Below are 27082 nucleotides of genomic sequence, written 5' to 3' on the forward strand. Positions count from 1 at the left end.
CCCACCCCAGGAACCACAGGACCTTCCTGTGAAATGACCCTCAAATACTGCCTTGTAGGAGGAAAACCAAGCATGAGAAGAGGAAACTATCATCAACAACCGAAAACTTGGCCACGGAGTAGAGAGAAATGATGCAAACAACTTTGTACCCTTTAAACAAAAAAGAGCATGGGGATAAGAACGGGCTCCTGGTAACGAAGAAGTTTCTGCAAAGCAGGCAGACAACACAGACTCTCTGAAGCATGCGGATGGAGGAACAGACTCTACTAATGTAAAAACGGATGAATCGATAGCCACCAGGAAGACGAAGATTGGACAGGACTTGAACGGTGGTCGCCTCTGAGAAGAACTGCTGAGGAGAGCAGGCAGGGGGAGAATTTTTTCACTCATGAAATATCTCCTAGTCCTACTTTTCCAAAACCCTCAACGGTGTTTTACTTTCATGATTCAAAAGCAAAATAAATTGTAACTAACCACAGCGCATCCCTCATGTGCCCCCGCCCAGCGCCCCTTCCTCCCATTCCAAGCCCCTGCCCTGGCTCCTGGGCCCCTCACAACCTAGGCTGCAGCCCAGCTGGGACTTTCAAGACTCCATCACCACCTCTGTGCCCAGCAATGGCCTCAGGTGGCCTCTCAAGTGTCCCCACGTGACCAAACGCAGCACACACCCGCTCTCTCCCAGACTCTAACGTGACGTCTGGGCAGAGCAGTGACCCCACGGCTGGCATGGGGGTGGCAGGACGCAGCTCCCAGCAGCCTGCTTCCCTCGCACACTAGCGAGGAAGGCCCAGGTCTCGGTCAGTGTGCTGAGAGCCAGGGTGCCCTGTTCAAAGCGGCCAGGGAAATCCGGGGAGCCCCCTCTGCTCTCTGCGCGAACTGGGCGCTTCCAGCAGAGCTGGCCAACGGTGACACGAGGAGGCTCCCCACTTAACGTAGCAAGGACCCACAGGTGCCTTTGCTTGTCCAGGGCTTTCAAAAACATGAGGTAATCTGTAGTTTCCAGGAAAAAGTCCTATAGAGGAGGTTGGTTTCTATGTGTGCAGAACCCTTGGATTTACAGGGAACCACACGGTTCAGGACTCAGAGACACTTCCCTCTCCGTCTCAGACTGATCGTCCATAAAATCAGGGTGATAATAATGCATGCTTTGCTCAGCTGCGGTGAGAATCAGTGAGGAAATGGACTGCAAAGCTTTTTAACAATAGTGACAACCAAGTGTGAAATACCAGTTATCAAAGTCTCAACACTTAGCTGGTACATGGGGGTAACTAGAAGGGGCAACTGTTTGGGCAAAACACCCCGGACTGGGCACTAGCTCCAACGTGGACACCGCGGGACCGGGGGCAGGTGATGCTGTGTGGCCGCTGCCGCAGGCGCCCACCTCCCCGAGGCAGGCCGCTCAGAGTCAAGGGCAGATCTGGCTCCATGTGCGATCAGACCTGAGTTCTAAGTGCGACCCGGCCTCTTGCAGCTCAGAGTTCTGGTCTATACCATGGGGATCCCACCACCTGGAAGCTGCCCCCGGGGGCTGAACGAGCTAGCGAAGGGGAAGAACCTCAGTAGGATCCTGTGAGTGGCACCCTGGCCCCTCCGCCCGGCTCACCTCCTGCACGTCCCAGGCACGCACTGTGCTGTCCGAGGACACGGTGCACACCACCGACTTCTCCTGCCCATCAAACCGGCGCTCGTTGGTTGAGATGTAGGCCAGCTCGTCTATGCCTCCTGGAAGAGAACAGAGACTGGCCCTGAATGCACACCGTACGTCTGGGATGTGGACATGCAGACTGAGGAAGGGCCGCCGGGACACTCCTTCCTCTCTCTCTCTCGGGAGCACACAGGCGCTCCTTAGGGGACAGCTGTGGCCATAGGGCTTCACACCCAGGACTGCCCCCTCCCACCAGCCACGTGGCCACAACACTCCCTACTCTCTTGCTTTCTGTTTCTCTCTACTCTGAAATAAATGTAACAATTCCTTCTTCACAGGGCTACTCTGAGCACCAAGTGACATAGCCAAATACAGAACCCAGCAGGGCGAGTCCTCGTCAAGCAGCCCCTTCCCACTCACTGGCTGAACACCAAATCCCAGGGCACTCGACCGGGACAAGTGAGCAGCAGGAAAGCTTGCAGCCATACCTTCGTGCCCAGCAATGGCTTTGCAGATGAAGTCCTTCTCTGGCCGCCCAGATTCCATTCGGAACTCCAGCTCAGATCGGCAGAGATAGTACTGTTTCCATGTTTGTGTGCCCAAGGTCATCTGGGAGGCTTTACATGATGACCAGCGTCTCAGACACAGCTGCCTGGAACACAGACCCATGATCCCAGGCTGGACAGGGCAGGCGTTAGAAGAAGGTACTATGAGGGTGCCTGGGTGGCTCAGTTGGTTAAGCGACTGCCTTCGGCTCAGGTCATGATCCCAGAGTCCTGGGATCGAGTCCCACATTGGGCTCCCAGCTCAGCGGGGAGCCTGCTTCTCCCTCTGACCCTCTCCCCTCTCATGCTGTTTCTCTCTCTCTCTCAAATAAATAAATAAATAAAATCTTTAAAAAAAAAAAAAAAGAAGAAGGCACTATGATGTCCACAGGTCTAGTTTTGATTCCTGGCTTTACCATCTAGTAGCTTGTACAATGCACTCTGCCTACTGAGGCCTCAACTGCCTCCACTGTTAAAGTGGGGATGATGATGAGATGACACTGAACAAGTGCTCACCACCACCAGGCATCAGTGCTTCTTGGGTATTCCGCCACTTTTCCTGACACCCCCATGAAGTAGGTCCTGACCCCTTGTACATGACCGGGGCTTTAATTGACCCAAGGCCAAGGGCATGCAGCTTCGGTCATGCAACCGAATTACTTCGGTAATTCAAGAGTATTTCTTGGGATGCCTGAGTGGCTCAGTCAGTTAAGCATCTGCCTTCAGCTCAGGTCATGATCCCAGGGTCCTGGGATCGAGTCTCACATCGGGCTCCTTGCTCAGCGGGGAGGCTGCTTCTCCCTCTGCCTGTCGCCCCCCTGCTTGTGCTCACTCTCTCTCTCTGACAAATAAATAAAATCTTAAAAAAAAAAAAAAGAGTATTTCTTGAAGTCTCCAACTCTTATTGCTGAATTGTCTATTTCTCCTTTCAGTTCTGTCAGCCCTTCATGTATTTTGATGCTGTCATTAGATGTGTATGCATTTATAATTTATAGATCTTCTTCATGGATTGACTTATCATAAAACAGCCTTCTTTGTCTCTAGTAATGCTTTTTGTCTTACAGTCTACTTTGTCTGATATTAGCATGGCCATTCCAACTTTCCTTTGGTTACTGTTTGCATGGTGTATCTGTTTCCATTCTTCAAATTTCAACTTATCTAAGTCTTTGAATCTAAAGTATGTCTCTTGTAGACAGCAGAAAGTTGGATATTGTTTATCCCTTCTGACAACCTCTGCCTTTTTATTAGAGTGTACACTTAATACATTTCACATAATTAATGACAAGGCATGATTTACATGTCATCTTGCTACTTATTTCTAGGTTTTAAGCATTTTCCCCTCTAGTCTTCTGTTACTGCCTTCTTTTGTGTTGAATAATTTCTAATGTACTAATTCCCTTGTCATTTCTTCTACCATATTTTTTGAGTTCTTAATGGTTGCCTTGGGGATTAATCTAGTTTTGATTAACATCAACTTAAATTTCAACAGTATTCAAAAACTTTGCTCCTACGTAGCACCGTTTCCTGCCCCTCTCCAATTGTGCCGCTACACCTACAAATCACGTTTTATACATTATATATGCATCAACAGACAGCTATATTGTTTTATGCAGCTGTCATTTAAATCATTAAAGAGAAAAACAGACTTAGAAATAAATACATTTATACTGCCTTTTACATATGCCTATAAAGTAACATCACTAGTGTTCTTTATTTTTATGTAGATTCACCTTACTACCTAACATCCTTTCATTTCAAACTGAAAGACTCCCTTAGGGTTTCTTGCAGGGCAAGTGTATAGCAACAAACCCTCTCAGCTTTTGCTAATCTTAAAAGGTCTTCATTTTCTCCTTTATTTTTCTAGACATTCAACTCTAATAATCTTTTCTTTCAACACTTCCAATGTCATCCCACTACCTTCTGTGTTCCATGTTTTTTAATGAGAAATCAACTGTTAAATATCATCAGGGTTTCCTTGTACATGATGAGTTGCTTCTCTCTTGCTGCTTTCAAGATTCTCTATCTTTAGCTTTCAAGTTTGATTACAATGTGTCTTTTTAAATATTTTATTTAAGTAATCTCTACACCCAATGTGGGGCTTGAACTCATGACCCCAAGATCAAGAGTTGCATGCTCTACCGACTGAGCCAGCCAGGTGTCCCTACAATGTGTTCTGATGTGGAACTCTTTGTGAGACTGACGTGCTGCCTACTGCACTAAGACGACACTGGTGGTGTGGAACTCTTTCAGTTTATCCTACTTGCAGTTCATTGAGCTTTTGCATGTGTAAGTTAACATCCTTCATCAAATCTGGGAAGTTCCCAGCCCTTATTTCTTTAAATATTTTATTCCTTCTCCCTTTCCCCTCTCATTCTGGGACTCCTGTTATGCAATGTTGGCATGCTTGATGGTGTCCCACAGGTCTCTTAGGCACTGTTGATTTTTCTTCCTTCTTCATATTCATTCTATTCTTCAGACTGGATAATCTCCCTTGGCTTATCTTCAAATTCACCAATTCTATCTTCTGTGCTCAAATCCTGAGTTTTTAATTTGATAGTATAATTTTCTACTCTATAATTTCTATTTATTTTTATAAATATTCTTTACTGATATTATCTATTGGATGAGACACTGTCCTCCTTCCCTTTAGTTCTTTGCACATGGTTTCCTGTAGTTGTTTGAACATAATGAAAATAGCTAATTTCAATTCTTTACCCAGTAAGTCCAATGCCTGGGCTTTCTCAAAGTTTCTGTTGTTTGCTTTATTTCCTGTGTATAAGCTATACTTTTCTTATTTCTTTGCATGACTCATAACTTGTTGAAAACTGAACATTTTAAATAATGTGGAGTTCTGGAAATCTGAACCCCTGCCCCCCCCCTGCCAGGTTTGTTGTTTCAGCTGTTGACTGTTATTGTTTAGTAACATTTATGAACAAATTCTGAAAAGCCTGCATTCTTTGTTACATATGGCCACTGAAGTCTCTGCTTAAATTAGAGCTTACTAATGACTGGCCATGGATATTGCAAATGCCTGGAACTACTAAGTCTTCTGGTCATCACCAAAAGGCTCCTGTGCATGTTGGAGAATGCATTCAACACTCAGTAAGGCAGCTGACAACTATACCCAAGCCTTCACTTCCTACTTGCATAGAACCTCAGGGTTAGCCAAACAAGTGAGTTTAGAGCCTTCTTAGGTCTTCCCTGAATTTGTGCACACCCTGTTACATGTGCCTGGGCTTTTACATTCCTAGGAAAGTGTCAGGGCTTTTCAAAGCTCAAGCCCCTAAAGACATCACATTCTCAGCTTTTCAAGCTTTTGGTTAGCCTACTATTTGCTCAATTGCTGTCCATCAGCTCTGACAGGCCACAAAGTTAATCAACTGTCAGTTACTGTTTTGACAAAGGTCCCAAAGTAAAGGCTTTCACACTGAGTGAACTCCAAGTCAGACCAAACAAAAACAGTCTGCCCATGGGGTCTTCAAAGAAATACCAGCAGGTCAAATAATGACAATTCTCTGGTAATGAGAATCCAATCCCATTCTTCCCCCTCCAGTGACTGCCAGGCTCCTGGTTTCACTGTGATCGTGAGCTGTTGATATTCAAGGCTAAGAGAGAACTGGAGAGGTTTATGGGAACAGGGCAAGAAAACTTGCTGTTCTAAGATTCAAATATTTTTTCTTGAACAAACACTTCCTAGACTACTACAAGTCTCTTGTTAATTTCCAGAGCTCTGAAAAAGTTGATTTTGACAATTTGTGTCAGTTTTCTCATTGCTTTTATAGAGGAGAAAATTTCCAAATCCACCATTTTCCAAGCTCCTGCATTCTGAGCTTCCATGTGACTGCTGCTCTCAATTCTATGATAGCACCTCTCTCATCAAGTTTTTGAGAATAAAAATGTTAGCTCATCCACACTGTAGAGAACTACGGACTCTCCATCTAGTCTTTGGGCACCAAAGTGAGTGAGACATGGCTCTTACCACAGGGCGCTCTCAGCCAGTGGTTAGGAGAATAAGCAAAATAAAAGTTCATGGGAGAAACGTGACATTTCAGAAGACGCAACATGTGATATGGGACCTGAGCACAAAGAGAGTGGACTTCTGGCTGGGAGAGGACTAGGGAGGCTTCATGGGCAGAGGCTTCCAGCATTTTACAGTCCACAGAGCTGATGTGGCATTGTGTGGCTCCAGCCTAGCACTCCTATCTCACAGAGAACACAGATGAGGTTAGGTGGGAAATACATGGCTCATAGCCCATGGCCTCAATAAGTACAATACAGTCATCATAGCTTCTCCATTCACTGAGCACCTCCATGTCAGGCCCTGTGCTAGGCTCTAGGAACCTTCTAACACACTGAGAAAGATCCAGCGCCCATGTTGGATGAAGGTTTTACTGTGCTTACTGGAACTCTGGTCCTTCTATATTGTATACTGGGGTGCCTGGGTGGCTCAGGTCATGATCCCAGAGTCCTGGGATCAAGTGCCGCATGGGGCTCCCTGCTCCACAGGAGTCTGCTTCTCTTTCTGCCCCTCCTCCTACTCGTTCTCTCAACCTCTCTCTCTCAAATAAATAAAATCTTAAAAAAAAAAAGATTCAACTTAAAAAAAAAAGTAGTATACTGGCAGCCTATGCGCCAAATGGACCCCCAGATTATTTTGCTTGGCTTGCATAGGATTAGCCTGCATAGACTAGCTGCCACACTTAAAAATCATAAGTTTTCACATAAAAGTCAGGAAAAGGCAAGTGGTCTGACTATACTAAACCCAAATTCCCACCTGACAAAATCTGTCTGGAGCTGCATAAGCCTGTACCCTTTAGATAAGAACGAGCTCTCAGCTTCACCATCTCTTTTATCTTCTGGATGGTGAGACCAAGTGTCAATTACCTCGTATCACCAGTCCTTATGTTGCTGGTTTTGAGTTGAAATAAAAAGGGAAATTTCTTGTACCCGTATCTCAATCTAAAGAGTGTGAAAATGAAAGCTAGACCAAGAAGATAATGTGGCTTAAGAAAAAGAAGGCACATTTCTTAGTGGAAGTAAAGTCTAGTATTTAAGGCCATTACACACCATTATATGAACCTTAAGTAGGACCCATGACCAATATTTAGAAGAAATGAAAAAACAAATGATTTGACAAAAACAAAGGCAGACTGGGGTGCCTGGGTGGCTTAGTCGGTCAAGCAGCCAACCTCCTGATCTCAGCTCAGGTCTTGATCTCAGGGTTGTGAGTTCAAGCCCCGCGTTGGGCTCCACGCTGGATGTGGAGCCTACTTTAAAAACAAACAAAGGCAGACCATCAAAAAGGTTTAAGTATGACTATGAATAAAGTATGTGATATGCCTCTGAATTTCAATGTATCAAGTGCAAAAATACTGTGATACCACAACTTTTCACAGATAGCAATTAATAACAAATGATCTGTGGTACACGACAGAAATTATGTACTTTAAACAAAAGCAAACATTTGCGGGCACCTGGGTGGCTCAGTTGGTTAAGCGACTGCCTTCGGCTCAGGTCATGATCCTGGAGTCCCTGGATCGAGTCCCGCATCGGGCTCCCTGCTCGGCAGGGAGTCTGCTTCTCCCTCTGACCCTCCCCCCTCTCATGTGCTCGCTCTCTCTCATTCTCTCTCTCTCAAATAAATAAAATCTTAAAAAAAAAAAAAAAAGCAAATATTTGCAACTTTACTTCTAACCAAAAGTTAATGTTTAGTGTGTTGAAGGCAGCAGAATTTAAAAGGTCATGGGGCATTAAAAAAGGAACTTGCAGCATTCTCAATTAAAATTATACAGTACACATTAAAAATACATGATCAGTTAACTACATTCATTTGCTGTGTCCATAAGAATTTCTAATGGGCCTGGAGAACTCTGGAGCCTGGTACCCATGACAGACACTGCATCAGAAATGACACACGCATGTGACCACAGATGACGATGCTCCTGAAATGCTGTTGTCCCAGCTCCAGAAACAAACCCACCGTTTTTATAAGAACACAGTTCAAGAATACAATGCTGAGGAATGACTTTATGCTAAAAACGTTTAGCACCAAACAGTATGAAACAGTAATGAACTGAAACCCGTTCGTGACCTGCCTGTAGAAGCCAAACCATCTACCTGAGGAATCAGAGGCACCACGTGGTAACATAGGACATCCGTGTGGAAGTTAGGTGATAAGCCACTGAAGGTATCTTTTGAACGGCTGAAAGAAACTTACTCCTGTCACTCAAACAGAAATTCCTCTCCTAGCCTATCAGCAAAGATGAGAATGAAGACCGGGGTTGGGGCTGGCATCCTACCTATTTCAACATATGAATACTGCTCTGCTAGGTCTTCCACAAATACTCGCACCAACCCATGAGTCAGTTCACTTATTTCCTATGACACAAAGTCATTGAGCATCATATTTGGCAACACATAATCTTGTCCACTCCCTACACAGGAACCAATTTCCAGAACTGAATGTGTTCTATCTAGAGTACATTCCCCCAAACTGTAGATAAAGACGGAAAGCCAACAAAAGTTCTCTTCAAAACTAACTAAAGGGATTAATATAATTTTTCTAACTAGTATCATTATCAATAACAAGTGAATGAAAAGCAATAGATACTATAGACACTGAACACTAAATACAGCAAGACTGGCATTCTAGAATTCTCAAATATCTCAATGCACAGTTATCCTGAAAACGAAACCCATCAAGCAAAGACTCCCTCCACATTTGGCAGCCCCTTCATGTGTGAACAGCTGTAGTGGCTAAAACTAAATACAGCTCCTAGCTGACAGTCAAGGCTATAGTCGGTCTCACATTCAGCAAGAGATAGATGATCTGACGCTCCTTTCTTGGGACAAAAGAAGTCAGGTTCCAAAGGAAAAATGAATAAGAAAGAAAAACGTATTAAATTAATGATTAAAATATTTTTTATTTTCAAATTTAATTTTTTTTATTTTTTTTTTTAAAAGATTTTATTCATTTGAGAGTGAGTGAGCACACACACACAAGAGAGAGCACGAGCAGGGGGGAGGGACAGAGGGAGAGGGAGAAGCAGACTTCCCACTGAGCAGGGAGCCCCAGCCCCTTCTGGGACTCTGAGATCACAACGTGAACCAAAGGTAGACAGTTAACTGACTGAGTCACACAGGCGCCCCTGATATTATTTTTTTTTTAATATCGTATGTGCTTATACAGCTATGTTGTTACACCAAAGATGAGTTCAAATAAAATAGTCTGTTGATGTATCTTCTGTCAGCCAGCTGTATGCATTTGCTGTACATTTCTGCCCCTGAGTTTGGTACTCCTGACGTATATCAATCTCCCATTCAATTAATAAAACTCTTATATTTCAATATACTATTAAAAAAAGAGAGTGTTACACGCCTAACGGGGGGGGGGGTAGGGTGGGGGGACTTTCCTGCTGATAAGTTCTGTGGATTGTCCTTTCTTGTGTATGCATCAAAGCCAGAGACACAGTGCTCAGACCACTTATCCAGTGCACCCCTCACCTTCATGGGACACTCTTCTGACCATGTTTGGCTTTTCCTTCACTCACCTCCACAGTTCCTTGGTCCTTGAAACTTCATTCCAGACCTAGAACAAGAGAGCAGAGAAGACAATGTCTGGTCAGTCAATGTGAGTTGGCACCTAGCTCGCCGGGCACTACAGAAGGGGCAGAGAGCTACATCAGACTTGGTGCCAGCAGGAAAGAAGATTCACCCTGGGGAATGAGGCCTATTTGGACAGTGCAATAAAAACAACCAAATGAGTGAGAAAGGAGAGAATGCCCAACTCAGTGGAGCCAAGGGGCTCAGAGGTGACTACTGATCAAGTCCCCAGTGGCTGAAGCACTCTAGGGAGAGAGAAAACTACTTGAGCAAAGATTCTGAAGTGTGAAAACATGGGTATTCTGCCATAATTGGAGTATAGTGTTCTGGGGAAAGGAGCTGGAGATCTGCTTAGACGCAAATCCCAAAGTCCTACTGGCAAAAAACTGTGTGAAGCCATTTGGGAACTGTGGCTGGAGGAGTGGCAGGGTTACACTTGTTTTAGGAGGAGGATCATTAGCTGCCGTCAGAATTGGAAACAAGGGCAAAGCAACAGGCCCCAGAATGGCTGCTGCACTGGCCTAGAGGATGTCCCAGAGATGCCAAGATGGTGGAACCGACAGCCACCTGGGGGGCGGGGGGGAGACACACTGTCAAGCCCTGCTTCATAAACTGCCCCCTGCAGAAGCACTTGGGAGAGGCTCAGCGTCAGTCCCGGGAGGGGACCAGAGTGCCATGCCTGACCTCCATCAGGCCCACAGCTGCATCCTGGGACTCCCTGGCCTCTCCAGCCTAGGCCAGCCTGGATTCTGAAGCCCACACAGCTTTGGCGGGAACCACTCTGGAGTTGTCTGTGGTCCAGCTCCACTGAAGGCCCCATCCCAGAAACTGGCTTTCGGATCCATGACAGAAGGAACCACCTTCCTCTGAGCCCAGGCCCCCACTTCCACAGCCCTTGGTCATCTGCTAGATCAAAGTTTCAGTATTTTTGGAAGGAAAGTAAAATTTGTATTTTGCAAAAATCAAGCCAAGTCAGGCAAGAAGATTTACACATTTTCCTTTTCTATATCTCCTAGTTCAAAACCCAACTGAGACCTTATTTCCCAAATACAGAAGTATAATGTGTAATATAACCTGATAAATACCCCCCTCCCCCACCTTTGAGGATCTCCCTGTTAGATCCTGGCCTTCATGATGACACGGTGAGGCAAAAATTATTGACCTCATCTTACCTAAGGGGGAAACTATGTCCCAGAGAAGTTGGTGCTTTCCAACGATTTAAGTCACCCTCCTTTCAAACTCTGCCCCTACACTATCCCTAGCCTGCTGCTGGGAAAACAGGGATCCAGTTCCAGCCCTGTATGGGACTACCTGGGTGATACTCAAGTTTCCTTATCGGTAAAAAAGGGATGAAAACCCAGTATTTTACGTGACACATTTTAAATGAGTTATAGAATTCAAATAAGAATCTGCTAAAAAAAAAAAATCTGCTTATTGATCTTTCTGTAAAATGGTACGATTATGTGTTAAAATTAATAAGGAAAACCTTAGGAGACCAGCAGGGGGGGTACTCTTCAAGCCACAGCACTTGACAAGGGCAGACCCCACAGGAAGAGATGCACATTGCAAATTGACACTAGTTTAACTACATTACTATCCCAGAGGGAGATTTCCTGGCCCAGCAACAGCCCAGCGAACGAGAGGCCGCTACACTTCCAGCTCGCAGCTTAGTCCAACGGACGTTTAGTTTACAACAGCCCTCCCCACCTTCCTCTATAAAAAAGCCTCCTGGCCTTTGCTTTCTGGACTATGATTTTACTGTAAGTTGCTTGTCCCAAATTGCAATTCTCTGCTATTCCCAAATAAACACATTTTTGCTGGTAAAATAACTGGCAGTTTCACTTCTAAGGTTAACAAATGTATTTTAGGTTCCTTAACGAAATTCATTTACTCAGCAAGTATTTACATAGCCTAAGTGCCAAGAAATTCACTGGGTGCTAGAGACAACATGACGCAAAACACAGAAATCCTTGCTCTCGGTAATGAATCTCGGTAATGAGAAAAACAGACGTTAAATAAATACGCTCCACACTCAGCGAAGCTGTGTGCAGACCTAGGAAGAGCTCCGCGCAGGTGCACACGGGGGCGGACGCGCAGGTGCAGGCAGACGCACTCAACAGGCCCAGGGCAAGCCCAGCCAAGCTCCAGGTGTGGCGAGGCCTGAGCGCAGGGGACGTGCCACTCACAGGAAAATCTTGGCTTCCCAGGCAGGCCCAGGAGGGAAGTTCCAGAATATTCCAGAAAAGGTGGGAGGGGCAAGGAAACCGGTGCCCAAGCCCATCTTAGCACTGAAGCCCGATGGCAGGGCGCCCGCTGCAGGCGAACCGAGCAGGGTTCTGGGCGCTGCCAGGGGCCGGCGGCTTGCAGTGCTGCCCCCACAAAAGCCGCCCAGGTCACCACCCCGGGGGCCGCGAGCGCTCTCTGCCAACCACGGCATCAGGGTCGCCTGACGCCGCCTCCCAAATGGGGAACCAAACCCAGAGCAGAGCAGAGCAGAGCCAGCCGGCCAGCCCTGCCTCCGCCCCGGACAGAGCGCGCTACCTTGTCCACCTGGGCGGCGCAGAGCAGGTCTCGGGCCTCCAGGAACGAGAAAACGTGCAGCAACTCGTGGAGCCCAAGCCGCGGCTCCATCTCGCGCCGCCGCCCCGGCCCCTCCCTCCACACGCTTCCTCGCCTCTCGGCCAAACCCCGCCCACCTCACCGCGCTTCCGCCCGGCAGGCCAAACCCCGCCCACCCCACCGCGCTTCCGCCCGGCAGGCCAATACCCCACCGATCCCACCGCGCTTCCGCCCGGCAGGCCAAACCCCGCCCGTCCCACCGCGCTTCCGCCCTGCAAGCCAAACCCGGCCTACCCCACCGCGCTTCCGTTCCTCAGCTAAACCCCGCCCACTCCGCCGCGCTTCCGCCCCGAAAGACAAATCCCGCCCATCCCACAGCGCTTCCGCCCCACAAGCCGAGCCCCGCCCACCCTGCCGCGCTTCCGCTCCACTCAACCAAACCCTGCCCAGCCTACCTCACTTCCGCCCCGTAGGCCGAACCCCTCCCGTCTCAAGGCTCTTCTGCCCGCAAGCCAAGCCCCGCCCGCCCCGCCGCACTTCCGCTCCACTCAACCAAGCCCCGCCCATCTCACGGCGCTTCCGCCCCGCAGGCCGAGCCCCGTCCCCCCCGCGCTTCCGCCCCGCAGACTACGCCCAGCCCGGAAGGCTCGTGCCGTTCTCAGTCAATCCTGTTCAGTCAGCTCTCCGCCTCATGCAGTAGCCAGTCCGCCCCGCTTCTCCCCAACCTTCCACTTGCCCCTGACCACCCCCTCGGCCCCCGCCCTGACCCTCACGACAGGGACCTTGAGGCGGGCACCTCCCCAGCCCTGGCCGTTGCCCTCACTCTTGCCAGTAAATGTGCCCTGTCCTGCATTCCAGCCCCACCCCTTACCCGCTCTCAACCTGGCCTTTGACAAGGTCCTCTCCTTTACCGGGGTCGGGCCGCCCCTAGTCCGGACACTCCCCCTTACCTTGCCCCAACCCCTCCCCTCCAACCTCGCCCTGCTTCTAACCCTCAACCCGGCTATCATCTCCATCTGCCCTACCCGAAACCCCTACCTTCACCGGACCCTGGCACCGTAACCCTCACAGTGAACTTCACCCTGGCCGTGACACCCAGCCTCACTCTGACCTTGACATTCAAGGTCAGTAGTAGAACTGTGGGTACAAGCTCGAATTTACTCGGAGCTCAGAGCTCCCAGAAGGTAGCCAGACTGCAGCTTAGAGTTGACAGAAGATGTAGCTGGAGACAGGCACACATCCCTCAAGCATGAGACCTCTCCCTGAAAGCAACAGATGAGTCTGCCTTGTTTGCATGGGCCTAGGAGCTTGGAGGGCAATGACCTGTCCTCAGCGCTCACAGAAGTTTATCCACATGAAGAACAAAAGATTGCTAAGTTTCTCTGCTCTGTTTTTAATTCTTCCCGAACTAAGGCTGCACCGTCCCAATTATTGAGCCCTATGGTAAGTCTTAGGTCTAACAGAGTGAGTCCTTCCCTTTTTCTCTTCTGCTGCCTTCTCTTAACCCTTTTATTCCCATACATACTGTAGAAACGGCTTATCAAATCTTATTAAACAACAAACAAGGGCTGATTTTGCTTGGATCTGGATTTACTAAATTAAGACATGAGTTCCAGGAATGCCTGTCTCCTCACTTGCTCTTTATCTGAGTAAGGAGGTGACACATCTGGTCCTGGCTCACCCTTAGCCTGAGGGTAGAGATGTTGGTAAACCGACTTAAACCTGATAGGTCCCCAACCTGAGCCAGCCCTGGGCTTGACTTCCGCCACCTCACTGTCTGAAGCCCCCAGGACCAGAGTAGCCATGCCTGGGGCCACTTCCCTGGTGACCAGAGAGAAGCAGAAGCCAGGAATCAATGCCACTTCCCTCAACAGGAATGGAAGAGGGGCAGACACCAGGCAGGACTACCCGGGCTTTTCATATAAATCTCGAAACTGAACTAGCTTTTAATGCCTCTGAAAACAAAACCAAAACCAACCTGCCCTCCCACTTGTGTTTCAATGTGAGGACATCTTACACTCTGCACTCCCCTAGATGGCTCTACCAGGACCATCCCTGACCAGGAAGGCAGGGCCTGGAGAACCAGGACCATGGCAGGCACAACCCCGGAGCCCACTCTCTCCCTCTGATGGGTAAGTCAGCAACACACAGATGGGAAGCCAACAGTGCAAGCTGCAGGTCTCCTCTGCTGGAGCTGGACGTCCTCAGCACCTGGCTGGGAGCAGGACCAGGCATGGAGTGGAACAAGTATGGCTGGGTAGAGGCCATGGGAGGTTGAGTCAGGCTAAGCAGAAGAACAAGAAGCCTGGGGGGCTCTGGGGAGCAGGACAGCAGGGCTAGCCCAGCGTCTCAGCCCTCTGGGATGAAGGGCCGAATCAGCTCCGGGTTCAACAGCGACTCTTCGAGAGGCCGGTCCACATGGAAGTCATGGACGTGGGGGGGCCCTGGGTGGGCCTTGGGGGCAGGTCCCCCTGGGCGCTGGGGAATCGGCAGCTCCGAGGGGTGGGCAGGCAGGGGAGCCGTGAAGAAGTACTGGTGCAGGAGGGCCTGGGGGCAGCAAGGGACAGCAGAAGGAAATCAGTCACCTCCCAGTCCCCACCTCAGCTCACTTCCCTCTGAGGGGGGATCTGAACACTGCCCTCCTGAGGCTCACTCCTATAGCACCTCTGAGTGCTCACCATCTGAGCACTGTTCCAGAGGCTGGCAGATCAAAGAACCTGCCCTCATGAAGTCTTCCACGAGTCAGGGGTGCGGGTGCCCAAGATAAAGAAGATACAGGGTGCAGAGACAACAAGGGGGTGAGGGATGCTGGAGAGACTGCAGGCCTGCAGAGCGGTGCTCGAGCAGAGAGCTGAGAGGTGCAGGGGCTAGGCCCAAGGACAGAGTGCGCCTGGAGCCCAGGGGAGAATGAGCAAAGGGGCAGGAGCTGACAGGGCCCCAGAGGTGATGGCCCCAACTGTGTGACACCCGTGGGCCCCTAGGACCTGGGCTTCTGCTCTGAGAGGGGGTCACAGGAGAGCCCTGCGGGGGGTATGAGCCAGCCTGCCAGGTGGAGGACACACTGAATGGGCAGAAGCAGGCAATGGCGGGGTGGGGGGTGGGGGGGGGTAGTGTGCAGGGGCTCAGACTGCGGGAAGCAGTCAGATGACCTCAGCCCACTTTAGAGGTGCCGATGATGTGAGAACTCCCCAGGGGGCATGCCAGTGCTGACAGTGGGGAGGGGACAGCGGCCGTGAGGCTGGGGACACAGGTACACCCGAGACAGAGGCCCTGGCACTACTGGCCAGCAGCCCATGGTCCTCCCCCTCCTTCCCGGCCACACAACCCACCCTTCCGGGTCCCCCATGCCAGACCTCTGCTCATCATTTCTCCCGTGCTTAAACCTGCACTTCCCCAAAGTCAGTCCCAATCCCCCCACCCCCAGCGCCCAGGATGATACTGGGCATGTGCCGATGCAGAGTAAGTATCTGTTGAAGGGATGAAGGAGCCGGTCACCGACAACCCAGATGTGCTCTTCTGCAAGGTGGGCATGGGCCCCCTGACCTGCCCGTGACCCCCCAGGCTCTGGTTCCAGCCCACCACAGATCCTGAGGGGCCTCAACCTCGGGGTTGCGGGGCCCAAGCGAGGAGGGTCAGGGAAAGCGGGTCACCGTACCCACCTGGGAGGCTGAGATGCGCTGGCGTGGAGGGTAGAGGAGGAACTGCCCCAGCAGGTCCAAAGCTTGAGGAGACGCGTCGGGCAGCACCTCCTCCAGCGGCACGGGCGCCTGCTCCTTGAAGGAAATCTTGTTGTAGTCGGGCAGCTCCGTGATCTCCTGGAACCACTGTCATCAGTTCTTGCTCGCTATGACCCACCTGCTCCCGCTCCCGCTGTCACTCCTGAAATCCCACATGCCCTCCCCGACTCAGGCGCCTGCGCCATACCCAGCTTGGTGACAAGTGCAAGTGTGCTGGGAGGGAAGGGACAGGACCTGGCCTCAGGCACCCAGCAGGGTAGAAAGGGAGAAGCCCCCGACGGAGGCCAGGACAGTGGTCTGGGAGGGCAAGCAGGTGTGGGGCCACAGGGAAGAGGTGCAGGAAAGGGCGGTCCTGGCTACTGGGGGGAAGGGAGGATACCTGCCCCCACCCCCTCCCCAATGGGAAGCCCTGCAAACCGGCCAGACTTGAGGACTGGGGGTGCCCAAGATTCGAAGCACACAGCAAAGCTGTTCAATATCGTTCTCCCCAGGAAAGAGAGGGGATCCGTTCAGCAATTCCCCCAGGATGCAGCCCACAGCCCTGTGGATACAGACGCAAAGAATTCAGAGATCTCACACCAGGACACAGATCTCCCCCCGCCAGCTCTGTCACTTCACACCAGGACACAGATCTCCCCACTCCCAGCTCCGTCACCTCACACCAGGACACAGATCCGCCCACACCAGCTCCGTCACCTCACACCAGGACACAGATCTCCCCACACCAGCTCCGTCACCTCACACCAGGACACAGATCTCCCCACACCAGCTCCGTCACCTCACACCAGGACACAGATCTCCCCACACCAGCTCCGTCACCTCACACCAGGACACAGATCCGCCCACACCAGCTCCGTCACCTCACACCAGGACACAGATCTCCCCACACCAGCTCCGTCACCTCACACCAGGACACAGATCTCCCCACACCAGCTCCGTCACCTCACACCAGGACACAGATCTCCCCACACCAGCTCCGTCACCTCACACCAGGACACAGATCTGCCCACACCAGCTCCGTCACCTCACACCAGGACACAGATCTCCCCCCGCCAGCTCTGTCACTTCACACCAGGACACAGATCTCCCCACTCCCAGCTCCGTCACCTCACACCAGGACACAGATCCGCCCACACCAGCTCCGTCACCTCACACCAGGACACAGATCTCCCCACACCAGCTCCGTCACCTCACACCAGGACACAGATCTCCCCACACCAGCTCCGTCACCTCACACCAGGACACAGATCTCCCCACACCAGCTCCGTCACCTCACACCAGGACACAGATCTGCCCACACCAGCTCCGTCACCTCACACTAGGACACAGATCCGCCCACACCAGCTCCGTCACCTCACACCAGGACACAGATCCGCCCACACCAGCTCCGTCACCTCACACCAGGACACAGATCTGCCCACACCAGCTCCGTCACCTCACACCAGGACACAGATCTGCCCACACCAGCTCCGTCACCTCACACCAGGACACAGATCTGCCCACACCAGCTCCGTCACCTCACACCAGGACACAGATCTCCCCACTCCCAGCTCCATCACCTCACACCAGGACACAGATCCGCCCACACCAGCTCCGTCACCTCACACCAGGACACAGATCTCCCCACACCAGCTCCGTCACCTCACACCAGGACACAGATCTGCCCACACCAGCTCCGTCACCTCACACCAGGACACAGATCTCCCCACTCCCAGCTCCATCACCTCACACCAGGACACAGATCCGCCCACACCAGCTCCGTCACCTCACACCAGGACACAGATCTCCCCACACCAGCTCCGTCACCTCACACCAGGACACAGATCTCCCCACACCAGCTCCGTCACCTCACACCAGGACACAGATCTCCCCACACCAGCTCCGTCACCTCACACCAGGACACAGATCCGCCCACACCAGCTCCGTCACCTCACACCAGGACACAGATCCGCCCACACCAGCTCCGTCACCTCACACCAGGACACAGATCTCCCCACACCAGCTCCGTCACCTCACACCAGGACACAGATCCGCCCACACCAGCTCCGTCACCTCACACCAGGACACAGATCCGCCCACACCAGCTCCGTCACCTCACACCAGGACACAGATCCGCCCACACCAGCTCCGTCACCTCACACCAGGACACAGATCCGCCCACACCAGCTCCGTCACCTCACACCAGGACACAGATCCGCCCACACCAGCTCCGTCACCTCACACCAGGACACAGATCCGCCCACACCAGCTCCGTCACCTCACACCAGGACACAGATCCGCCCACACCAGCTCCGTCACCTCACACCAGGACACAGATCCGCCCACACCAGCTCCGTCACCTCACACCAGGACACAGATCTCCCCACTCCCAGCTCCGTCACCTCACACTAAGGACACAGATCTTCCCACATAGACCCACACCCCATACTGGGGCCAAGGAACCACAAAAGAGCACAGATGCTTCACATCTAGGAATACAGATTTGTAAATAAAGACCACAAGCCTAGAACATAGAACATATTCCCCTACCAAAGAGCTCACTGGCCTCAACCCTAGAAAACAAAGCAACACCCTCAATAGTTCTGAGACTTCTCAGAGCCTCAATTTCTGGGACACACAACCACCACCTCACACTCCTCACCTTCTGGGGCAGACCTCCAAAACAGCCCCTACATCTCAAGCTCTTAGGCATGTACAAACAAACCATCCTACCCCAAATAAAGGCTCAGAGCCTTCACACTCAGGGACCCAGGCCTCTAGATAGCTCACCTCCTGGGATATACGCAACCCCCTGTCCCCTAATGTAGATGACCCATAAGCCTTGAGCCTCAGACCACCTCCCCCACTCCAGCCCAGAAGCTTCCCACTCTGATTACCTAATCCCCACCCAGCTCAAAAATGTCACAGAGAGGAAAACTGACCCCAAACTCCTCAGAGATACCCCAACCAGGGAAGACACCCCCAAGGCAACCTATAGTTCGCAGCAGGAAGACACCCCCCCAAATGGCTTAGCAACCCCAAAGCCCAGGAGAAAAAGGTGACTCCATAACCCACATCCCCCCACGCCCAGCCCACAGGGGCTCACCACAGGTCAACGCCCTGGTCATACTGGCGGGCACCGTACAGGAGCTCAGGGGCTCGGTACCACCTGTGAGGAGGAGGGCGGGCAGTCACAACCAGGTCGCTGGTCTGCCAGAAGGCTGCCCGGATAGGTCACCCCAGCCCCACAAGCTATGTCTGAACTGAAGGCCCAGAAGCATCTCATCCCCAGTGAGAAGGTTGGGGCCTGTCCATTGCCAAGCCCTGCCTGGGAACTGGCCTTCCCTACCTGGTGGCCACCTGGTGTGTGTAGAGGCGGCTGCCATCTGGGGAAAAGACCCGGGCCAGGCCAAAGTCCGCTATCTTGAGCTGGCCTGAGGCACTGATGAGCAGGTTGGCTGGTTTCAGGTCCTGAGCACACCAAAGGAGGCATCAGTTCCTCCAGATCCCCCAGAGGACCTTGGGACAGGAGAGCTTGGCAGGCTAAGTACATGGGTCAGCCCAGGCCCCCACGCTCTCTGGGGCCACTTACTCTGTGGTGTGGCCACACCATAGGTGCCGTCCCCTCTGACCCCCTCTGACCACACCTTCTTCAAGGGCTGGCCCCACAGGTCCCGCCGCAGCCCATGCCGAGACTGACCCGATGCACGATGTTGTTGGCGTGGCAGAATGCGACACCCTTGAGCAGCATCTGCAGGTAGCTCTTGACCTGTGCCTGGACCAGCGGCCTCTGGGCGTGGCGCACCACCTCGGCCAGATCTGACAGCATGAACTCGAAGGCCAGCACAAAGCCTGCGCCGTGCGGGAACACAGCCTTCAGCTGCACCACCTGCGGGGCAGGCATCCCGTCAGCCCTGGGCCCACAGTGCTCAGAGCCTCTCGGGACCCCCAACCCTTGCCCTGACAGAGGACAAGGCAGGAAGGCAGTTCAGAGTTCCCTACGTGCAGGTCCCCATCTAACACTGCCTTCACACTCAGGGAAAAGGAGGTCTAAGGAAGGTCACCTAGAGCAGTGTCTGCCCATCCACCCAGCCCAGGAACTGGAAAATCACCTGGGAGGGGTCTCTCTCTCTCTCACTCTCATACACACACAGACACACACACACACACGGCACAGGTCTCCTCTGGGGCCATGAAATCCCAGTATCGGGAGACACGTCACATATGCTTCCTGAGGGCCCACAGGTCACAGGGACTGGGCGGCACAGCAATGAGCAGGAGCAAGGCCTGGCAGGTCCTGACGACCTTAAGGAGCTCACAGGACAGGGACACACACACACCTGACACATGAGCAAGCAAGCCCCCCAGCTGTGTCCAGGTTCTGAGGAGGACGGAGAGAATAAAACGGGTGGGGTCAGTAACGCAGGGATGTGGGAAGGAGCTGAGGGCAGAGGGCAGAGGGACAACAAGCACAAAGGCCTGCGGTGGGAACAGGAAGAAGGCTGGTCACCGGCATGTAGGATCCTCTAGGGAAGGGACCTTTGCTCGGTTCTGTGCTGTGACCTGGACGGTGTCACAGGAGACACTTCAGAAGGTGTGTGAAATGAATGAAGAGAGGGGCTGGAGTTCTCTGCATGAAGAAAAACCAGTGGGCTTTTCAAGCAGGGAAGTGGATTCGATTCCATCTACACTGGCTGACGGTGGGGGGAGGAGCACCGTGAAGTGGATTCCATCTACACTGGCTGACGGTGGGGGGAGGAGCACCGTGAAGTGGATTCCATCTACACTGGCTGACGGTGGGGGGAAGAGCACAGTGAGGAAGCAGCTGCACTGGCTCCGGTCAGAGCTGAAGGTGGCCGGGGCTCAACTCTGGAGGGTTTTACAGTAGACACTTCCAGGCTGCTGACTCGGGTTGAGGCCCCTGTCCCCAGCCTTCTTACAGGCCCTCCACCTCTCCCACATGTGGGCTGTCTGCATGCCCCTGGACTGTCCTCAAAAAAATTCGAATAGCCTTACTGCTGGTTTTCAGACTTTGAAGGCAGCACAAAATCATTTCACAGATCACACACATACATTCAGATAAAGCACAGAATTATAAAGAAAAAAAATCAACAAAAGAAAAATCCTATCAAGTACAATCAACCTTAGAGCACATTCTATGAGACTACACAACAGATACGGCATGTACTAACACATATTATATATACACACACACATTTGCATACAAAACTAGGATGACATATTTTTAGATGTGTTTTATAAGCAGTTTTACAACATGCTTTTTTATCATATCACGGACATCTCCAGAGAATAACAAACAAGCAGGACACGACAGGACTGTCACTCCCCAGGGATGAGAGAAAGCACAGCGAAGAGCACTGAGGCTGAGGGTGAATGTGTCCCTCCCCGTGTGCCCACAGCGCCTCCAGCCCCATCACAGCAGAACAGGGCCACGTGGGCCCTGCTGTCTCTGTGCATCTCCCCTACTGCACCTAAGTTATCAGAAGCCCAATCGGGGCCCATGCCAGCCCAGGACAGGACCTACGGGTGGACCCCAGGTTAGAACATCTGGACTCCTCCATCAGACCCCAGCCAAAGCATCCACGGACCAGCTGTGCCCCCAGCTGGTGGATGAGCCTCCCCGCCTGGCCTGAGAAGGGGAGAGCCTGAAATCGCCCTTGCAGAGCAATGGAGAACTCAGAATGAAAACGAACCCAACAGTTAACCTAGCCTGGGGAACAGAACAGAAGCTCAATACAGGCAGTTATCGTTATCATTACAAATCACCAAATGTTTTATGAAAAGAAGTCAGTGAATAAATGAATGAATTATGAGAACAGGAAGAAACAAGTGGGTGAATAAGAGGAAGTGAGTGCAGAATGACATAAGTGGGGGACGAGGTGGACAAGACAGGGAGTAAGGGAGGGGTGCCGGAGGAGCACAGGGAGGCTGCGGAAAGGGGCCCTCCGAGCCCAACCCCACTCACGTGCTGATTGTCCTCGATCTCCTGCAGGGCCTTGATCTCCCGCAGGGCCTGGTTGGGGATGCCATCCTCCAGCCGCCGCAGAGCCACCTTCTTGAGCGCCACGATCTCTCCAGTCTGCGGGACAGAACTAAGACACTGCCACCCGTCCAGCGCTGGGGAATGGGGTGCGCCGACGGGACAGGCGCCATCTGGGGGGACGCAGAGGCCCGAGGTCCTCTTGGGGGTGGGAAGCGCCCCCACCCCGTTCTGGAGGGAAATCAGGTCCAGCCTGGGACCCAGCTGTTGCAGAGCTGCGCGAACAGCTCCGAGACTCTGACGCCACGCTCCCCGGGGCACTCGCGGGACGACTGCGGTGGCATCGCGGGTGGGTGGGCATCTGACCGCAACCTGGACGACCCCCACTGAAGGGGGCCAAAGTGGTGGGCGCACACCACGAAGCGGGGCCGGGAGGCGGGCGCGGCGGTGCAGGCGTGGGCACGGAAAACGGGGGTAGGGGGGTCTCTCTCTCGACCAGGAACGGCTGGAAGCGAAGGCAGGCCTGCGCGCCGCCCCGCGTGCCGGCTCACCTCCACGTGCTTGGCCTTAAAGACGATCCCGTGCGCGCCCTCCCCGATGCGGCCCAGGATGCAGTACTGGTCCATGCCCGGCCGCCGCAGGCCCCGCCCCTCCCCGCTGGCCCGACGCGGCTGCCTAGCAACGGGCTGTCTCTCAGCGCCCGGCCGGGCGGCCGGCAGCAGCTGCGGACGTGTCCGGGCCTCGTCTACGCCTTCGCCGGTTCCCCGCGGCCAGGCCGCAGCCCACTCCACGCGGGGGAAGCCATCGTGCGCGGAGGGCGCCAGCACCGGGGCGGCGGAACAATGGCGGCCGGTGCCCCCTCCCCGCGCCTCCCAGACGTCACGTGACCGGCGCCGCCGGGGCACGCGGCGGGGGGCGTGGCCGCGCTTCCTGGGGTAGAGCTCCGCGGCCAGGTGGGCGGGGAGGGGCGGGGCCGCGATGGCGGGCCTCGCAGGTGGGAGGGCGGGGCTGCGCGTCTGGGCGGGGCCGCCTGGAGAGGCGAGCGCAGCTCCGTCCCAGCAGGCCCCGCTCCCCACCTGTATCTGGTCATGCCAGCTTCAAGGACGCTCTGGAGCCAATGATGATGGGAGCCCGGTCCAGGGCCAGGTTGTGGAGGGAGCGTCAGTGGGGCCTCCCTTCTGGAAGGTCAGTTGGCAACACATAGAGACATTTAAAAAGTTCAAACTCTGACCAGAAGTGCATGTCTAAGGCTTCTCTTGAGGTAACATTTGGAGGAATTTGCATGAGTGATTCTGAAGAACTGCATACCATCAAAGGATGCTGACAAAAAACACAAGTTGCTCTTAAACCCCTGAAAAGATGCTCAATCTTACACACAAGATAAATGCAAAATAATCTACAGTTTTCCGCCTATGAAGTGACTAACGATCCCACATCTAAGTCCATTAGCCAGGCTATGGGAAAACAGGAGCTTTTATACATTGCTGGTGGGAGTGTAACTTGTCCTGCTGACAAGTTACAGATGCATATCCCTGGACTCAGCAAGTCCACTTCTAGAATTACCCCAACAGATATACTGCACACATGTGAGATGACCTGTGCAAAGTTACTCATTGCAGCATTGTGTGAACAGCAAAAAATTGAAAACACCACAGATGTCCATCAGTAGAAGACTGCCTAAATGGTGGTACACCCATCCAGTGGAATATGTGGCCTGATGCTTTTTTATGTGCAGTAATAAGAAGACTTCTAAGATACATTGTTTAGTTAAAAAGGCAAGATGCAGAACAGAGCATACAGTGTGCCCCCAGCTGTGTAAAGAAAAGAAAAAAATCTAATGTCTGTTCATCCATTACAATATATCTGCAAAGATACTCAAGATTTCATAATTGCAGTTACCTGGTGAGGGACTGGAAGGACTGGGGACAGGGTAGGAAGTAAACTCTTCACCGGGCCTTTGTATTCTTTGAGTTTTGAACTGTATCATTTATTAATTTTTCAAAAAGGTAAATATTTTCTAGCTCAGAAGTTCCACCTTTAAAAAATTGCAGAAGAATGCCTTGATGTCCATACAAAGATGTTCACCCTGTTTGATGATAGCAGAGGCCAGAAAATAACCCAAATATCCCATGGAAGAATGGGTAGACAAGTTATGGGAGTGCCTTAGAATGGAATATTTTATAGCTATTACAAATGGTGAGGAAAAGGATGTGGCATGGGAAAAGGATGGTCTTCAAAAATTAGTACTGGGTCATCTGAAAGGTCATATGAAGAAAAAAATGTGTATTGACCCAAACCTCACACCATACACAAAACCTGATTCCAGATGGAGTGCAAAACTAAATATGGAAGGTAAACAATGAAGTTTTAGAAGAAAACAGAGAATCTTAATGACTTTGGGTTAGGTAAGATTTTTCTTAAAGAGATTATGGAAAGCACTGAAGGGAAACTGAAAGCACTAAAATGAGAAATTGGACTTTATCAATATAGTAAGAACATCTGTCCTTCAAAAGACACCACTAGAGAGTGAAAAGGAAAGCCACAGAAAGGGAGAAGATACCAAAATACATATATATGACTAAGGCTCCTATCTAGAACTTATAAAGAACTCTTATAAAATAATTAAGAAGCAGACAACCTTACCAGAAAAATGGGCAAAACCTGGAGTAGGCACTTCACAAAAGGCAATACCCAAATAACCAATAAATGTTTGACAAGGTCTGTGCTAACTTCACTGGTCATCAGGAAATTTCAAATTAAAACCATACTTTTACTGGGGTGCCTGGGTGGCTCAGTCGGTTGAACATCCGACTCTTAGTTTCAGCTCAGGTCATGATCTCAAGGCCGTGGGACTGAGCCCAGCATCAGACTCCATGCTCAACAAGGAGTCTGCTTGTCCCTCTCCTTCCCTCCACTCATGCTCTCTCTCAAAAATAAATAAATAAAATATTTAAAAAACTCATAATTTTACTGTAACCACCCAGAATCATTTAAATGAAAAAGACAGACAATGCCAAATGCTGGCAAAGATGTAGAGCAGCCAGAATTCTCATACACTGCTGATGTGAGAGCAAGTTCAGACAACCACTTTGAACACTATTTGATACTATCTTTTCAAACTCATGTGGAGATTTTACATATTTATAGATAGATGATAGATAGATGATAGATAGATACATACACACACATATATATATATATAATCTAGTAATTCCATCCCTAGGAATTTAACTTGGCAGAAGTGCATATATGTATGTTCCCAAAGGACATACAGGTTCATAGCAGCACTCGTTAATAGCCTAACCTGGAAACAACCCAAATGTCTACAGTAGAATGGATAAATAAACTGTGAAATATTTCCCCAATGGAGTACTACACAGTAATGAGAATGAAGAAAGCATCACCACTGGCAACAACATGGATGAATCATAAACACAATGTTGAGAGAAGAAGCTAGACACAAAAGAATGTAAAATGGTGTAGCCACTGTGGAAAACAGCATGGTGGTTCCTCAAAAATTAAAAATAGAATTTCCATATGATCTAGCAAATCTACTTTTGGGTATATATCCAAAAGAATTGAAAGTGGGATCTTGAAGAGATATTTGTACACCTATTTTTATATCAGCATTATTTACAACAGCCAAGAGGACGAAGCAACCCAGGTGTCCATCAACAGATGAATAGATTTTAAAATGTGGTATATACGTACAACAGAATATTATTTATCCTTAAAAAGGAAGGAAATTCTGAAACATGTTACAGCATGGATGGACCTTGAGGACATTATGCTAAGTGAAATAAGCCAGTCACAAAAAGACAAATACTGTAGGATTCCACTTATATTCATAGTGGAATTCATAGAAATAGAAAGTAGACTGGTCAGTGCTAGGGGCTGGAAGGGAGTGGGTGAGGGAAATAAGGAGTTATTGTTTAACGGGTATAGCATTTCAGTTTTGCCAAATGAAAAGTTCTGGATATTGGTTGCCCAGCAATATAAATATACTTAATACTACTGAACTTTACAATTAAAAATGGTTCAAAAAACAAAAGAAATTATTCAGATGGTAAATTGTATATTTGTTTTTTCTCCACAATGAAATTTTTTTAATTAAAAATCTAAAAAGAAATGAATGGAGTGGGGCGCTTGTGTGGCTCAGTCGGTTACGCATCTACCTTCGGTTCAGGTCATGGTCCCAGGGTCCTGGAATCGAGCCCCACATTGGGCTCCCTGCTCAGTGGGGAGTCCGCTCCTGTCTCTCCCTCTGCCTCCCCACTCATGCTCTCTCTCTCATGCTCTCTTTCTCTCTCAAATAAATAAAATCTTAAAAAAAAAAAAAAGAAATGAATCGAGTATGAGGGACCTGTAGGACAATAATAGTGCTTCTAACATTTAGGAGAGGAGAAAGAGCACAGGGCTGAAAAAACATTAGGATAAATAATGACAGAAAGCTTCACAAATTTGGGGGGAAAGATAATGTACAGATTTTAGAAGCTGAGTGAACCCCAAACAGAATAAACTCAAAGAGATCCATGCCCAGAAGCATCATAATCAAATTTCTGGACACTAAAGGAAAAAGAACACTTGAAAGCATCCATAGAGAGATGATACATTGCCCACCCAGAGTACAATGTCCCCAGTGGCTGTGATTTCTCACCAGAAGCCACGGAGGCCAGAGAAGTGGCACCATGTTTTTCAGGTGAATTCCATATCCCGTGAGAAAATCCATCAGAAATGAAAGGGAAATGAAGATGTTCTCAAAGGAAGGAAAACAGAGATTTTTGTGGTTAGCAGACCTCACCTAGAGGAATTGCTAAAGGAAGTCCTTGAGACAGAAGGGAAATGATAACAGAAGAAAGCAGGGAATGTTGGGAGTGAAAAAGAAGAGTAGAATGGGTTAATATTTGGTGAATATGATAGATTCTTCTTCTCCACTTGGGTTTTAAAAATTGATATTTGAAAGCAAAAATTATAGCATTGCTTGAAGTGGTTCTCAAAGTAGTCATGGACAATA

General features: G+C 50.6%; 2 protein-coding genes across 4 annotated transcripts in view; both read right to left on the reverse strand.

Annotated features, from left to right (window-relative positions):
- LOC118530392 (F-box/WD repeat-containing protein 12-like) overlaps nucleotides 1–12477 on the reverse strand; it is a 40362-nt gene extending 27885 nt beyond the window's left edge. Inside the window, exons 1-4 of the mRNA XM_036083824.2 lie at nucleotides 12334–12477; nucleotides 9741–9778; nucleotides 2134–2297; nucleotides 1604–1722 (exon numbers count right to left, since the gene is read on the reverse strand). Coding sequence (XP_035939717.1) covers nucleotides 1604–1722; nucleotides 2134–2297; nucleotides 9741–9778; nucleotides 12334–12423 — 411 coding nt within the window. The 5' untranslated portion in view covers nucleotides 12424–12477. The remainder of the gene's footprint in view (nucleotides 1–1603; nucleotides 1723–2133; nucleotides 2298–9740; nucleotides 9779–12333) is intronic.
- A 1443-nt stretch (nucleotides 12478–13920) lies between these two features.
- On the reverse strand, nucleotides 13921–22941 carry CDK20 (cyclin dependent kinase 20). 3 transcript variants are annotated; one of them, XM_036083814.2, is made up of 8 exons: nucleotides 22620–22941; nucleotides 22054–22167; nucleotides 19768–19956; nucleotides 19417–19538; nucleotides 19174–19236; nucleotides 16506–16629; nucleotides 16011–16166; nucleotides 13921–14898 (listed from the first exon to the last, which is right to left on the reverse strand). In XM_036083814.2, the coding sequence occupies exons 1-8, from the start codon at nucleotides 22692–22694 to the stop codon at nucleotides 14701–14703; spliced, it is 1041 nt and encodes a 346-aa protein (XP_035939707.1). In that variant the 5' UTR covers nucleotides 22695–22941; the 3' UTR covers nucleotides 13921–14700. The 3 variants fall into 3 exon arrangements, with proteins under 3 accessions (XP_035939707.1, XP_035939709.1, XP_077918348.1); XM_036083816.2 differs by lacking the exon at nucleotides 19174–19236; XM_078062222.1 differs by lacking the exons at nucleotides 16506–16629; nucleotides 19174–19236.
- Between the last annotated feature and the right edge of the window lie 4141 nt (nucleotides 22942–27082).

This window comes from Halichoerus grypus, chromosome 14 (genome assembly GCF_964656455.1).
Source record: "Halichoerus grypus chromosome 14, mHalGry1.hap1.1, whole genome shotgun sequence".
In the NCBI taxonomy this organism is placed as follows: domain Eukaryota; kingdom Metazoa; phylum Chordata; class Mammalia; order Carnivora; family Phocidae; genus Halichoerus; species Halichoerus grypus.